Below are 15,396 nucleotides of genomic sequence, written 5' to 3' on the forward strand. Positions count from 1 at the left end.
GAGAAAACTCTATTGGGATGGATGGGAAAACTGCCCTTACGAGCACAATTTCCAAAACGTGGTATAGCTGAACACAGACTTGAGCGAGATTAAGAAAAGAATGCTCACGGGCAAGAGAAGCAGATAGTTGCAAGTGTGAAGTGTGACAGGCATAGCCTGGGTGATGACTTTGTGGCAGTCATTAGATCAAGTGATGACTGATTGAAACTGTAGTAAGAACACAAACAAGCTATGTATTTACCAAAACACATGTTTAATGCATGTCAGATGGCCTATAATAAAGATACTAAAAGGCATGAACCAAGCCTAGGAAATTCATCAAACCAAAAAGTACTCTCTAAAGAGAAAAGCAATCTATGTTTATTCTTTGATGTTTAATTTTGTCGATTTACTTCTATGGCACATGCTCACTTACTAGATTTTTTTTAAGTTTTTTTTTTTTTTTTAAACTTTTTAAATAATTGTAAACAGTTTCAGGCCACTGATTACATACATTGCAGACCACCTGGGCAAATTTTAAGAGTGTAATTTTTTTCCCACTGCAACATATACAATCTGTGCAAAAGTGTGTTACCTTTAATATGACAAAAGCTTTGTTATTGAATGAGTATATTAAACATTTCTCTGAAAAGAGAAAACACTTCTTTGAAAAAGAAGCTCTTTCTCCTTCAGAAGAACTCTACTGTATTAACACATTATAATGCGAGCATACTTTTTCAAAACTTCACATATGGTGAAATGGTGAAAACAAAAACCTGGCAGACATCATTGTTTTCATGCATCCAAGAGTGCAGTAAAAAACATCCTTGAACGTATCTGCCATACATGCTTAATCTTTACCTGCAAAACATTCAAATGGCTTAAATCCTGCCATCCTGAGGAGTAGCTTTTGTTAATGGGTTTCAGGGGCACAGAATTTACTGGAAAGGCAGAGTCTAATTTAATTTTCTTGGTAGCTGATACGTAGCTTTAACAAGCTACTCAGTACCATGGGTATTTAAACAAAAAGATTATGGATTTGAAACGAATGGCAGTAAGACTAATATGAATTTAATACATTTTGTCAACAAAGTTTAACAGAACACCCTTATAACTGAGCTAAGATATTATCAACACATTTTTTTAAATTATAAATGGCATTGGACTAACTTATATAATAGTGTATACTTTCTAAGTGCTTCAAAATAGTTTATTTTCTTAAGTACCTCAAAATTCCTTTTAACACCTTGTGTCATTTATATATTTTGCTTGTTAAGTCCTTATCTGTAAATAGCAAAAGGGTAAATGTTACGCCCAACTTCCTCCAAACTATGTCAAATGTTGAATTAGGGGGTTTCTAATGAACAGGTTTAGTTACAAATTCTGAAAATTTCCTCAGACATTTGCCCTGCATGTCAGTTTAAATGTCTTCAAAATTATAAAATCTTTCTTATTTTATGGGAGGTTCTTTTTTTTAAAGATTTTATTTATTTATTTGACAAACAGAGATCACAAGTAGGCAGAGAGGGAGGCAGAGAGAGAGAAAGGGAAGCTCTCTGAGCAGAGAGCCTGATGCGGGGCTCAAACCCAGGACCCTGAGATCATGACCTGAGCCGAAGGCAGAGGCTTAACCTACTGAGCCACCCAGGCACCCCTTTATGGGAGGTGCTACCCAAATGATCAAATACTTCTCTAGGACCAAGAAACAACTATCTTTTCTATATGTTATGTTCTATCAGCCAAAGAATCAAAACGTTTTGGTCCTTTTTGGAGTTTTACTCCTCAGAAATTACTCACAACACACATCAGGCGACTTATTAACAACTTTAAAAATGAGGACTCAACTGTGCATTAGGGAATATTTATGTCAAACAAGCAAAATTAAGTTTTCAAGGAAAGCTTTCAAACTAAAGCAAGCTAAAGCGAACAAAAATATCACATTTCTGGGGAAGAAAATGTACCTTAAAACTTACTTCTTCATATAAAACTTACCTCTTGATATATATAGTATAGAGAAAAATAATTACTTAATTTTATACAATTACTCTTTGAAATGAAACATATAAATAAAAATGGATTTTAATCATTTGCACCTAACTGAGCAAGATGGATATACAGAGCCTGCTACACATTAGCCAGCTACATATAATCAACTTAGAAAAAATACATTTGTAGAACAAATAAATTTACAGAATTTAAGACCTTTTAAACTTTGAGCTGGTAATTCAAGTCATGAAAAGAAATTATAAACATACAGTCTCTTCTGCTATAATGCTGGTTTCGAAAATGTAAATTTGTCTCAACATGATTGAAATATTAGGAAATAACTTGAGTATAATATAAATTTCACGTTCTGCTTATGTGTAGTTTCATCTGTAAGAAATATTGGGTGAACGCAGATGACCGCATTCAGCTGAACGCAGGACCACAGTACACGAAATACACATACATTAAACATCCACCAGCTCTCTCAATTCAATGTGAACTGAGATCTCTGTTTGTCAAATAAATAAATAAAATCTTTAAAAAAAAGAACCTCCCAGCCACACCTACTCACATCTGATACTAAAACTTTCTGCTGAATTTCATCTTACTCTCCTCTGCTGCCCTGCAATACCTCACAAGCTGCAACTCTTCCAAAGCCCAGCTCCACAAGCAAATTTCAGGTATTTTTCAAGGTCAAATGCCATATTTATTGCAGTATTTATGTATTTCTTAACCATTTAACATGTATAAAATTGTGCTATTTTTGTTAGGTTTCTATCCTCTTTTAAATATGTCACTTACAAAGTTTTGGTTATGCTTCTAATCCTATTTTCCCCATAAGCTCTGTGGTTTTAACTGCACCAATGTGCACAGCACCACAACTTTTAGGAGTGCATATATATTATACCATAGTAAAACTGACTGTATTTATTTTTACTGTACTTCTCAAGCTACTATTATGCAGCTATGAATTATGGCACCTCATACCCATGAACTAATCTCTGGACTCAGAGGATCAATGGCCCATTTGAGAGAAGATTCTGGTCTGCTGCCACCATTCTTGACCTGTAACCACTACAAATCTGTTTGTATGTTACTCACAAATTAATTTTAAAAACACCTTAAGTTCAATTGCTTAGATTCAATTTATTAGAAATATGTAAATTAAAAATAGGGAGCCACTGACCCTAATTTCTCTGGCCCATTTTGCCCTTTTTCATTTCTAAATGCTTGAATACATTATACTACATGTTTTTCTGTGTAATTTTATTGTTTCCTGAATTAGTTTTATTTACAGTTCTACTAGTCTTTTAAGCTTAAGGATTTCATGTATTATATGTATTTTTTTATCCGTTACAGAGCAACATACTCAAAAACACTCTTAAGAAGGCTTTCTTTTCTTTTCTTTTTTTTTTTTTTAAAGTGTATAGGGTTATCCCCTTTTTGACCAGTGGAAAGATCCTTTCTCATCATGGGTTTTAGTATCACTGGGAAAGAACTATGGATAATTATGGTTCTTCCTCAGTTACTCTTAAGAGAACAGATTGAAAAAAAATATATTCAACATGTGGAACTTTTATCCTGTGTACTCTATTACATTTTATACCCGGACATACTGTGATTTGGGAAGAAAAGGAAAAAATTAAAAGCCATAAAAAATTCTGATCTGTGCTCTCACTATTTTCATATGATATATATATATATATTATATATATGACATATACATATTATTCCTTCTTATTGCTTGATCCTAGTGTCCAAAACAGTTATTTTACTAATTTTCTCAATTAACTTTTGACCTGTGACCACTAGTCTTCCTAATTTTGCAGTCCTTTTGGTAACCTAGAACTATGGTTAAATGCTTCAGGTTTACACATTGCTATTACCCAGGGTAAACCTTCTTTTCTTTCTGTATTTCTATCTTTGAACAATTCATGTATCTTCCATGTATCTCTACCATCGATTAAGCCAAATGGATCAAATTCTTTATACTTATTATTTCACACTGGAGTATAAAATTTGCAGAAATGCCATTAGAAACATATCTTAATAGACATGAGCTAGATCAATGGGAAAGTTCTCTGAAAATTTAATTTAAAATCTTTCTGAAAACTACTGAATACAGTGAATCAAAGGAATATCTTATAAATAATGTCCAAATAAAACCTCCTCCAACACATACTGCCAAATAAATTAAGCATGGATTTTACTCACCTCCCGTATGACTTGCTGCAACTCATCTTGCTCCACATTTTTATGCATTTCCCCAACAGCTGGCATTAATGGGATTTTTCCATTGCCTTCTTCCACTTCAGATTTAGGTCCTACAGCTTCCAAGGCTTCTTCGGCAGCTCCAACTTCCTCAGAACTTTCCACATCTGGTGGTGTCTGCACAGAGCCTGTTCTAGAAGGAGCAGTGGGTGTTAGGGCCACTGATGCTCGGAATACTTTCTTGCTTGGTACCAGATGGGTCTTAGGTTTGCCCACTGAGTCACCAGAAGGTACTCCACTTCTTCTGTTAGCATGAGACGGACCAGAACATACAGAAGATGACTCTGAAGTTGCTTGGGAGAAAATGGATTCTGAGCTTTCTCCAGGAGGAATTTCAAATCCCACTTCTCCAAGTCCCATGCCCAATTCAGACTTCAGATAGGATTGTTCCCGCATCAGTTCAGTGACCTGGAAGTCAGAAAAATTGTAATTCTTCTCTCTTTAAATTAAGACTGGTAGTTAGAAGAAGATTAAAATTCTAGTTGTGATTACTGCTAAAAATCACCTAGCTTGTAAAGACATGATTCTAATTCACCTAGTAACTACTCAATTTTATTTGCAAAAACATAGGAAAATGTAAATTCGTGATGAGACAAAGCCGTAAAATACATAGCTAGACTATATGGTTGGATGAAATTTTACTTGTTAATGGATGGGTTTCCAAATTACTTGTTAAGGAATAGTAACCAGTGAAAAGCAAAATAGCTAATCATAATGCTTTGGCATTCAGATGAATCAGTTTCTTTAAAACATAACAAAAATCAGACTTTTGTTCAAGTAGTCATCCTACAAATCCAACTGCCTGAAGGACCTGGAAACACTATGAAAGCATATTTTCTCTGTAGCATAAATTAAATACTTTTTATAATCCATTACCTCCTTTACACCATAAAGATAAATCACCATTGCAAATAACTGGCTTTCTAATGGACTAAGATGGCAAAGGAGTTTCAGAAGTGCCAAACTCACTTCCAATCAATTTAGTTATCATCAAATTCTATATTTAAAAACAAAAACATTTCATCTACACTGGGAAAATAGTGTGTTTATGAAATGTTATTATCATTCCCTTCCCCAGTGATTTGAAAGGAGAGAGGCTTACTGGTTCCATTACATTCAATGGAGAAGGGCATGACAAGTTATCAGCGCTTCTACTGCCACACATTCCCTGGAAAAATAAGAACAATATATATGTATGTATGTATAAATTATTTCTTCAAAATGCAAGTGTTTCACAAAAAATGAAGGAATTTTTGCCCTGAAACATTCTTTTAGGTCATGAAGGTCACTCTCAACTCTCTCGGGATCCTATAAAATATGTTAATTCTGACCGAATTAACACATTCATAGATGTTCTGATTCTCTGCTGTCACCAATATGCATTTCTAAAAATAATGGATTGAAACCATTTATGGAAAAAGATATTCACCAATGATAAGTGATAATCTTATTCTATGCTACACATATATATGTGTAATACACATTCTTATTCTACTGACTCTACTCCATACGGGTGCACATATATGTGTGTACAGAGTTATCTGTTGTTAACAAAATCAAGTATGTGATTTAAGTAACAGCAAAGTTCATTATTTCCACATTTCAAAACAATGTATTTCACAACTGCAAAGATTACAGCAATAATAATCAAATGCCGAAATTTAAATTTCACTCAAAGAAACATTGTAAGTTTGAAAAGTGATATAAAACAAAGAGAAAGTATTTATTCTCTTGGCTGTATACATGTTTTCTGCCTTTAAAAAAGATCTCATTTGATTCCTTAAAAAATTAAAGACTTGCAAAGAATCCAAAATAAAGGAAAAACTTAAAACAAATAGTTATTTATTCAAAGACAAGAAGGGGAAAAAGACTGAGTGAAATACATATTTATGTTCTTGGCAGTTAGTTACAGGCAGGGATTAAAATCTAAATTAGTCACATATTAACCCACTACCATTTTTAAAACTCCTAAAAATTTTGTATTGTTCCTTAATCTTTATTATAAAATGATTAACATTTTTCGGTATATTTCTAAGTATATTAAATATTTAAGAAAAGAATCACAACTTGCTCATTCAATCACAAGTTGCTCATTCAACTAATCTGTGGGAAAGTTTCTTTAAACACTGTGCTTGCCTCAATGCCATTAAAATAAGTGTTTTAAAATTAAGGCATTGGTCCTAAATTATGTGGAGCATGATACATAAGTCCTAAGTGAAACCCGCAAACAAGCCCCAAGGCACCATACCATAAGGGTTGAAGAGCGGAAGGGAGAAGGCATGCGCACAGCGCGGAACTGCTCCTCGAGGGCCAGCAGGCGCTCCTCCAGCTGCAGTTCCAGGTCCTGAAGCTCCATGCGGACCGAATTTCTCAAACTCTGAAGCTGATCAACTTCATACCTATCAGTGTGATGACAGGCACAAGGTTGAAAAAAGCAGTTTGGAGATTCACATTCACCACTCTCTCACAAGCCATTAAAAAGTATTGAGATGGCCAGTTCTAAAAATTAGCATGACAGCAACTGCCACAGGTGTGACCAGTAGGACAAATGGTCTTTCTTCCTCTACCCTGTATCTCAAATATTCCAAACTAAAACCACATTACAACCACTGTCTTCCTTAATACACTGAAAGCAGTTTAATTAGTAAAACACTATGCCTAATTTTATTTACAGTGATTCACAAAATAAAAGGTACACAGCACCAGGCATAAAACCAAGCTTAAAAAAAAAAAAGGTGACAATTCTTTTTTGGAATGAAAAATATTTTGAGTTAGATTAAGACAAAATGAACTTTTACCTTTCCTCCTCAGTCATATGATGATAAACCATAGTTTGCTGACGCAGCATTGCCAATTCTAAATCCATCATTTGCGTTCTAAATAAATTCAGGCTCCGCCTCATTACCTGGAGCTCCTGAAAAGTATTCTAAAATACAACATGACAAAATTATACTTCTAAATCATATAAATTACTTTGTACCACAAAGATCTAAATAAGAACTCACTTCATATAGAGGTAGAACAGATGATTTCTGAGTACTATATGGAGCAGCAGCAAGATCAGGTCCTCTTGTCATAGGGTACTATAAAAAAGTGAAAGCAGGATTACAAATCAATGTTAAAGTGGTTATTTTCAAATTATCTAAGATGTTAAAAAGGTGATTTGGGGCCTACATATTTTTGATTTTCTTTGGGGTGGGAAAAAAAAAAAAGCAGTAACAACAACAACAACCAAAAAATGCCACTTCATTTTGTAAGCAGGAACCCAATCAGTCCCCAGTGCCACCTGATTACTCCTAGCTGTTTCAGGTATAAGTCAGCATATTTGGAACAAAGAACAGGCAACGAAACATGTATCATTTAAATCTATTTAAATCTATGTCTTACAGGACTTCCCCTCTTGCCTTGAGGAAATAGAAAACAAAAACAAAACTCAAAAATGTACAAGTGATAGCAAATTCTGAGATTACAGGGAATTACTGAGTTGGCTGGAGAGAGTAGTAAGCAGTCATCACACTTATTCGTAGACATTTAAGCATCTACTATATCTCACTATTTTAGAGAGTGAAGAAAAAAGACAAAAGGCATTCCCAGCCTTCAAGTGTTCTCACAGTGTAAGAAGGAAAAAAAAAAAAAAAGAAGTGAGAAAAAACTTAGAATGTTGGGGTTGGGGAGGGGGTGCTATGACAGAACAAACAAAAATCTAGATTGGGTGAGTAAATGATCCCAGCACTGGTGATACCTGGGCTGAGCCTTAACAGTAAACAGCACTTGATCATGCAAAGATCACGACCCGAGCCGAAGGCAGAGGCTTTAACCCACTGAGCCACCCAGGCTCCCCTCCTCTTCCTCTCTTAAAAAAAGTTGCAACTTTCATTTTTACTTTCCTAGTGGCTTCCTATTTTGTCATCATAAAAGATCTATTACATATATTCTAAGCCTGTCTCCTATTTATTCATTTGGCAGAGAGAAAGAGATCACAAGCAGGCAGAGAGACAGGCAGAAAGAGAGGGGAAGCAGGCTCCCCACTGAACAGAGAGCTCCAATTGCAGGACCCTAAGATCACGACCCGAGCCGAAGGCAGAGGCTTTAACCCACTGAGCCACCCAGGCTCCCCTCCTCTTCCTCTCTTAAAAAAAAAGTTGCAACTTTCATTTTTACTTTCCTAGTGGCTTCCTATTTTGTCATCATAAAAGATCTATTACATATATTCTAAGCCTGTCTCCTAGCTGAACGCTGGGATCATTACATTACATTGTCATTTCCATTTCTTAAACTGTCTAAACACAAGTAGCTTGGAGAGAGATTTAGAAAGGAAATGTGAAATGCAAACCTAAAGACAATTTAGTTATTTTCAAAGCTTTTTTTGGGAATTATTTCCAGCCTACTTAACATATCTGAGAGTAATAATTTTAAAAATGACAAGACACACAGACTATTTTTATTCAAATTCACACTTTACCTGATTTTTTCTTTTCTGGGGTAGTTCCAGTCTCTGAAACCAGTGGAAGCAGACTCATTCTGTGCCAGGAGACCCAGCACCAGGAGTCAGGAGATGGAGGGAAAAGTTTAGTCAGAGAGCTAGGAGCAGAACCAGGAGAACGCACTGCGACACAGAAGCCGAGGGGAGGGAAGCTTAGAAAGGAAAAAAGCGGTAAACACACAGTCAAATGGCAGAGAAAAGAAGAGAAAGTATTTGAGAGTGAAGATTTTTTATTAATAGGGACAACCTGCCTAAGAAAAAGACCACGGAGAAGAGGCTAAAGAAGGGAGGCTACCCAATGAGCAAAATCTCTTCCCTAGAAGGGAGGGAGATTATGAACAGAGAAATCAACCTTGTTCAGGACTAATTACAGCTTCTCCCTTGATACAGGAGGGCAGAGTATAGGAGGGCAGCAGGTACATGTAAGTCTGGGTATGTAAGAAAATGAAGCTGAAGTGGATCAGGCCTCATGGGACCTAGCTTCTCAGTGAATTAAGAGGTGTTCAAATCAATGAAAGAAAAAAAAGATATTTTTTTCTCATACCTGTGAAAGATTCTGCAGTGAGTTTCTAATATCGTGCAATACTCTTCGCAACTGCATCTCGATGGCAGAAGGAGGGTTCGCAGAGCACGCTCGGTAAGGGTAGGCAGCATGTCTATGCGAGTTAGGACACCCAAAAGGGGCACTGAAGGCACTACAAGTGGTGCCTGTTATGTTGGGAACACTGTGAGTGCTCAGAGTTCTCATGTGCTCACACAGGGGCCTGTCCTGCCACTCAGAGTGGACAGAGTGAAGAGAACAGGTGGACTGAGATACAGGTGCTGGAGCATACAGTGAACAGGTAGGAGTCCTTCGATGATGGCATTCCGCTGACCGGTTCACCTCACTCTGAGGGGCTTCTTTCTTCACGGATGACGGAGAGATGAAAATAGTGGATTTAACTGAAGACGGACCATCATGTTCAATCACCTCTTTCCCTAATTCCTGTTCCTCTTCAGGTGTGTACTTATAGGTGAAAGAAGGTGGACTGCATCTGGTTTCCTTTCCTGGGGACAACCGGACATTGACAGAGGATACAACTCTTACTGGGCTCAATAAGGTGGTTGGTAAAGACTGAGACCTTCTTAGAGGATAGCCAGCTTTTGCAAATAAGTACCTCTGTTTTAAGAGATCTTTTGATTTTATCAAGCTACGTCCTACTCTTTGGTGAGACAGACTGCAAACCTTCATTTGAGCTCTTTGCAAAGCTGTATTAACTCTGTCCACAGAAGATGGAGGCCCAGTTGTGTTTTCAGAGCTCTTCTCACTGCATCCAGCTTCAATAGAAGCCAGTGATTTCAGAATATGGTGTGTGGTATAGTGGGCAAATTCATATTCACTGCTTTTATCCACATCACTTTCAGCACTTGCTTCCCTCAGCAGGTCCACTGGCTGTGCTGGAGAAAAATCCTCTCTCATTTCACTAATTTCAGTAAAGTGACCTCCTGTGCTGCACATGGATTGTGTGTTTCCTGCATTCTCCACAGTCTCACTTTGGGGGAAATCCTCGCTATCTGACCTTTTCTTTTCAGCAGCTATTGCTGCCTTCTCTCTTCCCTTTTGAAGAGGGATGAGTGACTCCTCCTCTGATTCATTAAAATAAGGCTGGTCTTGTGCCGATGGTGTGACAAGGTCTTCACCAAATGATGTGACTGTTGTCTCACTATCACAACTATCAGCGCTACTCCCCATGGCTTGCAAAGACTCGGGAACCTGTGAAAGGAAAACAGGTAGGAAGATGGATAATTCAAATAGGAAGTATCATTAACAAAAACACCAAACTGATGTGATACTTTTGTATCTTCACAATCTCCCACCTCAGTTAAGGTCCTGGTACTACTAAAAACTGTTTTTCACTGACTCTAATTGGCAACTCCTCCACTTTTCCACAAAGATTATTCCAGAATTTTACTATTTTCCTTAGCTCCCCTTTTCAGCACCCATTTCCCTTTCTTCCAAGATATGACACTGAATCACTGAAAAGATGGACAAATGTTTCTTAATTTTCTTCCCCAACACCTACAAAAGTTCCCATACCTCTCCCCACCATTCCTTCCTTTCTGTTCTGGAAGAAAACTATCCTTTTTCTCAAAGTTAATCCTCCAGTTTGTGCATCCAATCATATCCTCTCCAGGACTATTATCACTTCACAATTTCATCCCAGATTTTTTGGCATCAGACTGCCCTATTAGAGCTCTCTCCCTTGGCCAGACAACTTCCCTGAGTCATTCTCATATGAGAAAGACACAAAGACCTATCATCTTTATTTGAAAAAGGAGTCAACATTTGTATCTTCTCTTATCATTGATTTGATCTCCATTCATGCTTCTCCTCATTACTCCCTCAGAACCACTCACTCAACCACTCACTTTCCAAAAAGCCAAATTCTTATCTTGCTCATGTCCACAGATCTCCTTTAAAGAAAAGGCTCTTCAACTTCCAGTTCTTCTGCTCACTGGATTATTCTTTCTGAGTCTCTTTCTCTTGTCCATGTACCCCAGTACTAGGTTCCCAGAGTCTCTTTTGGGTCATCTTTTTCTCCTACTCCACATTTCTTTAAAATTTGGTTATAGATATTTTAAACACTTTCAAGATACTTCTGTACCTTTGCATACAAGGGTTCCATATACTATACACAAATTATAAACTCTTTAAGGATAAAGATGTGCCTATTATGTGGGTTATCTAACATTCTAGCATCAGAGTCATATAATATTCAGCAAGCTATGTAACATAGTTACTGTTAGTTATTAAATAAAACAATTATGGTAAAATATGGAAACAATTATGGGAAAACAGAAGAAAAATACCAAACAGAATAATGATGAAAATAACCTCTATTTACTGAAAGCCCAAAAATAAAGGAGAAGCTCTCTTTATTTGTAAATGTTCAGTCAGAGAGAGATGTATAATTAGTGAAAACTAAAACTTGTAGTCAAGTGCCTGGATAACATCCACATCCTGGCATTTTTTTATTCTGTAATTTGAAAAATAAAGACTGGACAGATGAGGTCTTAAAATATATAGTTACTGAAAAATCACACGAATATGAAGTTAATCACAGTGCCTACTACAATAGAAATTTTTACCTGAAGATGATTAAGGGAGAGGCAGTCTGTTGAATCTTCAGCAAAACCACTGCTATCAGAGTGCTGACTTGCAGTACGTAATAGATGATCTACCGAAAGAAATGTAGTTAGGCGAAACTACTAAATATGACTGCACTGACAAGAAAATAAATATTACAGATATATGATTCCTAACAGGTACATATATTGGTTCCTTCTTAGAAAAATATGCATCCTAATACAAGATGTGGCTTCAAAGCACAGGAGGTTAACTAGAATTCATCCCAAAACAGAATCAGATCTATCAAAAATTCTCAGAATTTAGTTGCTAATTAAGTTCAGTGTTAATGTATTTTGATAAATCCAATTAATGTCTTATCTCTGGAGGACAACTGGCTGAAATGAAGAATCATGTTAAAAAAAATAGAAATCCTGAAGTAAATATGTAAAGTATTAGTAGATATGTAAAGATATTTAGCATTATCTTAGTAGATATGTAAAGATATTTAGCAGATGCAATTAGAAGTTTAAATGTAGTGTGTAAAAAGTTCGATTATTTTCCTAATAAGAAAATGAGACTATAACTAAGGTGGCAAAAATTAAAGAATTTGCATGCCAGAGTACTTAAATGTTTCTGATACTTCAAATGATGCAAACATTTTAAAGTCATGATAATCAATGATTTCCTAACAATTGCATGAAATTCAAATACATTCAACTAGTACATAATACTGTTACTTTTATTTAAAAAACTGTCTGGTTTTTGGCCTGAAAATTCTAATTCTTGGTTAGGATAACCTAAAAACACTTTATAAAGTAAAAAGGCCAAACAGGCACAGCAAGAATGATCACATGCCCATCCACACTGTAAGTGGAGGACGACTTTACAGCTATTACATTTCCTAGGAAAGAAGCTTCATGAGAAAGTCAAGTTCTGTAAGCACCAAGCTAAATAAAATGTTTACCAAATCCACATTCAAGATTTGAATGATAGAACCTGATAATACATTTGAATAAAATCCAAAATCAATTAAAATTCACTAGACTTTGAAAAATATCCCACTGAAGCCTCAGGTCCAATGTAGAGCATCACAGAATAGCATAATTTTTTCTCATCATAATTTAGAATAATTCTGTAGTATTGTTTTTAAGTTAACAAAACTGCATAATGAGATTTAAGAAACTAATCCATACCTTTGATAAGTCTAGGTAAACTGGAACAATTGTGAAATGGAACTGGAATAAGCTGTTACCATGGGTACTAATTATGCATTATATCAACTGAGAGAATGATTAACATCTTACATCAGAGCAGTTATCACCATAATTACATGTTTGCTTGTCTTTTTTTTTTTTTTAGACTATGAGTCTTCTGAAGACAGAAACCTCATTTACTCTATTTTGTATCCTAGTACCTAGAACAATTGAACAATAAAAATGTTTGCTGAATATATCAATGATAACTTTCCCCTCAAAGCAACAATAAAATAAAGCAGTGGCTTAAAGGATTTAGAAGTGAAACTGTCTATCTGGTTGGGCAAAGGGCAATTGCTGGAGGGTCTGGGGAAGCCAGAGTGACCACCACCACTCAAGGTTCTCTCTGCTGAGATCTGCTTTATCTGTAGCAGTGTACAGTCTGTGTTGAGTTCGCCTCTGTGGTTAGCCTTGAGTTCACACACACTAGGTCAGATTGTAGACTATTTGGGCTTCAGAGCGGGTGTTGGGCAGTAGAAAGAACAAGGAGGCCTGGGTTCAAGTTCCTACTTTATCACAATAAGCAGTAACTTCTCTCTGCCACAAAACAGAATAATTCTTCTATCTCTCACAGGGTTACTTTAGGAACTAAATAGGGTATAAGTGAAACTGTTCTGTAAACTGCAAATCACAATCTATGTTCTTTAGTCACACATTTCACAAAAAAACACAAGATCTCCACAGAAAAAGGTGGAATTAAAAACGGTCAGACCAGGGCACCGGGTGGCTCAGTGGTTTAAAGCCTCTGCATTTGGCTCAGGTCATGATCCCAGGGTCCTGGAATCGAGCCCCGCATCAGGCTCTCTGCTCGGCGGAGAGCCTGCTTCCCTTCCTCTCTCTTTGCCTGCCTCTCTGCCTACTTGTGATCTCTGTCTGTTAAATAAATAAATAAAATCTTAAAAAAAAAAAAAAAAAAGTTAGACCTCTGTGATAGCTGAAAAGGTTACATATTATTTCTAATTAAAAACCAGGAAGTTAGAGAAAAACATTAAAGTGAGAACAAAACCAAACCTAGAATTTGTATTTGTCTAATATCATAAAGACACAAACAGAACACTTATATATTCTATATAGGATTAAAGAAAATTTGTATATCCTCAATAAGGAAAATGTTTGATTGCTCTCAATATAGCTTACTGAATGCCAGTTGTGACAAAAGTTGAGTCACTAAACCTCTCTAGGCTTCAGAATTTTTTTTTAAGAGATAGATGGGGGAAAGGGGGTGGGATGCAGAACAGAGGGAGAGGGAGAGAATCCTAAGCAGGCTCCATACCCAGCTTAGAGTTCAATATGGGGCTCAATCTCACCACCCTGAGATCATAACCTGAGCTGAAATCAAGAGTCAGATGCTTAACTGACTGAGCCACCCAGGCACCCATAGGCTTCATCCTAGGACTGGGTATGAGATTAAAATTACTGTAACTTCAAAAGTCCTAGGACTAAAGTGCAAAGTATTTTTATGCATGTAATATATTCATTTTTATTAAACTTGTGTAATGCATATTTTACTAATGATTCTAATTCTGTAATTATAACCTACGATACTTTCATTATCACATTATCAAAATTTGATAGGCTATATTAAAAAATGATGAAAACACTACATTGCTCCCTCTCCCTCTCATGCATGTACAAAACCACTGTACTCTTGATTTATAAAAATGTGATCCATAAAAATGTCAACATTTTTACTTGTACCACCAGAGATCTCTTCTTATTGGTTAGAGGGAGAAACTCAGATGTGAATGAATACAAACCATGTTCTGTCTTTGCTACCACAAGGATCTTGATCTTGAAAGATCCTGAAGTACTTACACATACTGTTTTTAATCCCCTTTTTTGATGCAGGGCAAGCTATTTTTTCCAACATATTCCATGTCAACCTAACTAAAGGAAAAATTTCTTGATGGCTCTGAACCATGCCTTATAGCTCAGAGACACATGCATATATTTATGGACTTAAAAGGGGGAGGAAAATTAAACAGGAAAAGTTCTTTTTGTGTCTGACCAGAACTATAGTGACCTATCTTGTTTCTTAGTATCACAATGCAATACAACAAAAACTATATGCAAATTGTCTCTTACAAAGTCATTTTAGAGATCAGAAGAGAATAAACATGCAATTTCCTATTCTAGGAACATACATATGAATCCTAGTTTAAAAAAAAACAGGGTGGTTCAGCATGTGTAAGCTTTAAAAATAAACAGTCCTACCTTCAGTGGTCACTTTAACTTCCTTACTTCTCTCTCCTTTTCTCTAAATCTCAAATGCTTTGTGACTTTAAACATCAGACATGTTTTTCTTGTTGCAAATT

The 15,396-nt window shown here is 36.1% G+C and overlaps 1 protein-coding gene across 4 annotated transcripts in view; it reads right to left on the reverse strand.

The window, feature by feature from the left end:
• Nucleotides 1-15,396, reverse strand: part of ITPRID2 (ITPR interacting domain containing 2) — a 37,265-nt gene that overhangs the window by 4,469 nt on the left and 17,400 nt on the right. For 2 of the 4 annotated variants that reach the window (XM_059166859.1, XM_059166856.1), the window contains exons 10-16: nt 11,849-11,937; nt 9,264-10,472; nt 7,242-7,319; nt 7,035-7,162; nt 6,485-6,635; nt 5,339-5,404; nt 4,180-4,644 (exon numbers count right to left, since the gene is read on the reverse strand). In XM_059166859.1, coding sequence (XP_059022842.1) covers nt 4,180-4,644; nt 5,339-5,404; nt 6,485-6,635; nt 7,035-7,162; nt 7,242-7,319; nt 9,264-10,472; nt 11,849-11,937 — 2,186 coding nt within the window. The remainder of the gene's footprint in view (nt 1-4,179; nt 4,645-5,338; nt 5,405-6,484; nt 6,636-7,034; nt 7,163-7,241; nt 7,320-9,263; nt 10,473-11,848; nt 11,938-15,396) is intronic. The other 2 variants (XM_059166857.1, XM_059166858.1) reach the window with 2 other exon arrangements.

The sequence above is a fragment of the Mustela lutreola genome, chromosome 3 (genome assembly GCF_030435805.1).
Source record: "Mustela lutreola isolate mMusLut2 chromosome 3, mMusLut2.pri, whole genome shotgun sequence".
Taxonomy (NCBI): domain Eukaryota; kingdom Metazoa; phylum Chordata; class Mammalia; order Carnivora; family Mustelidae; genus Mustela; species Mustela lutreola.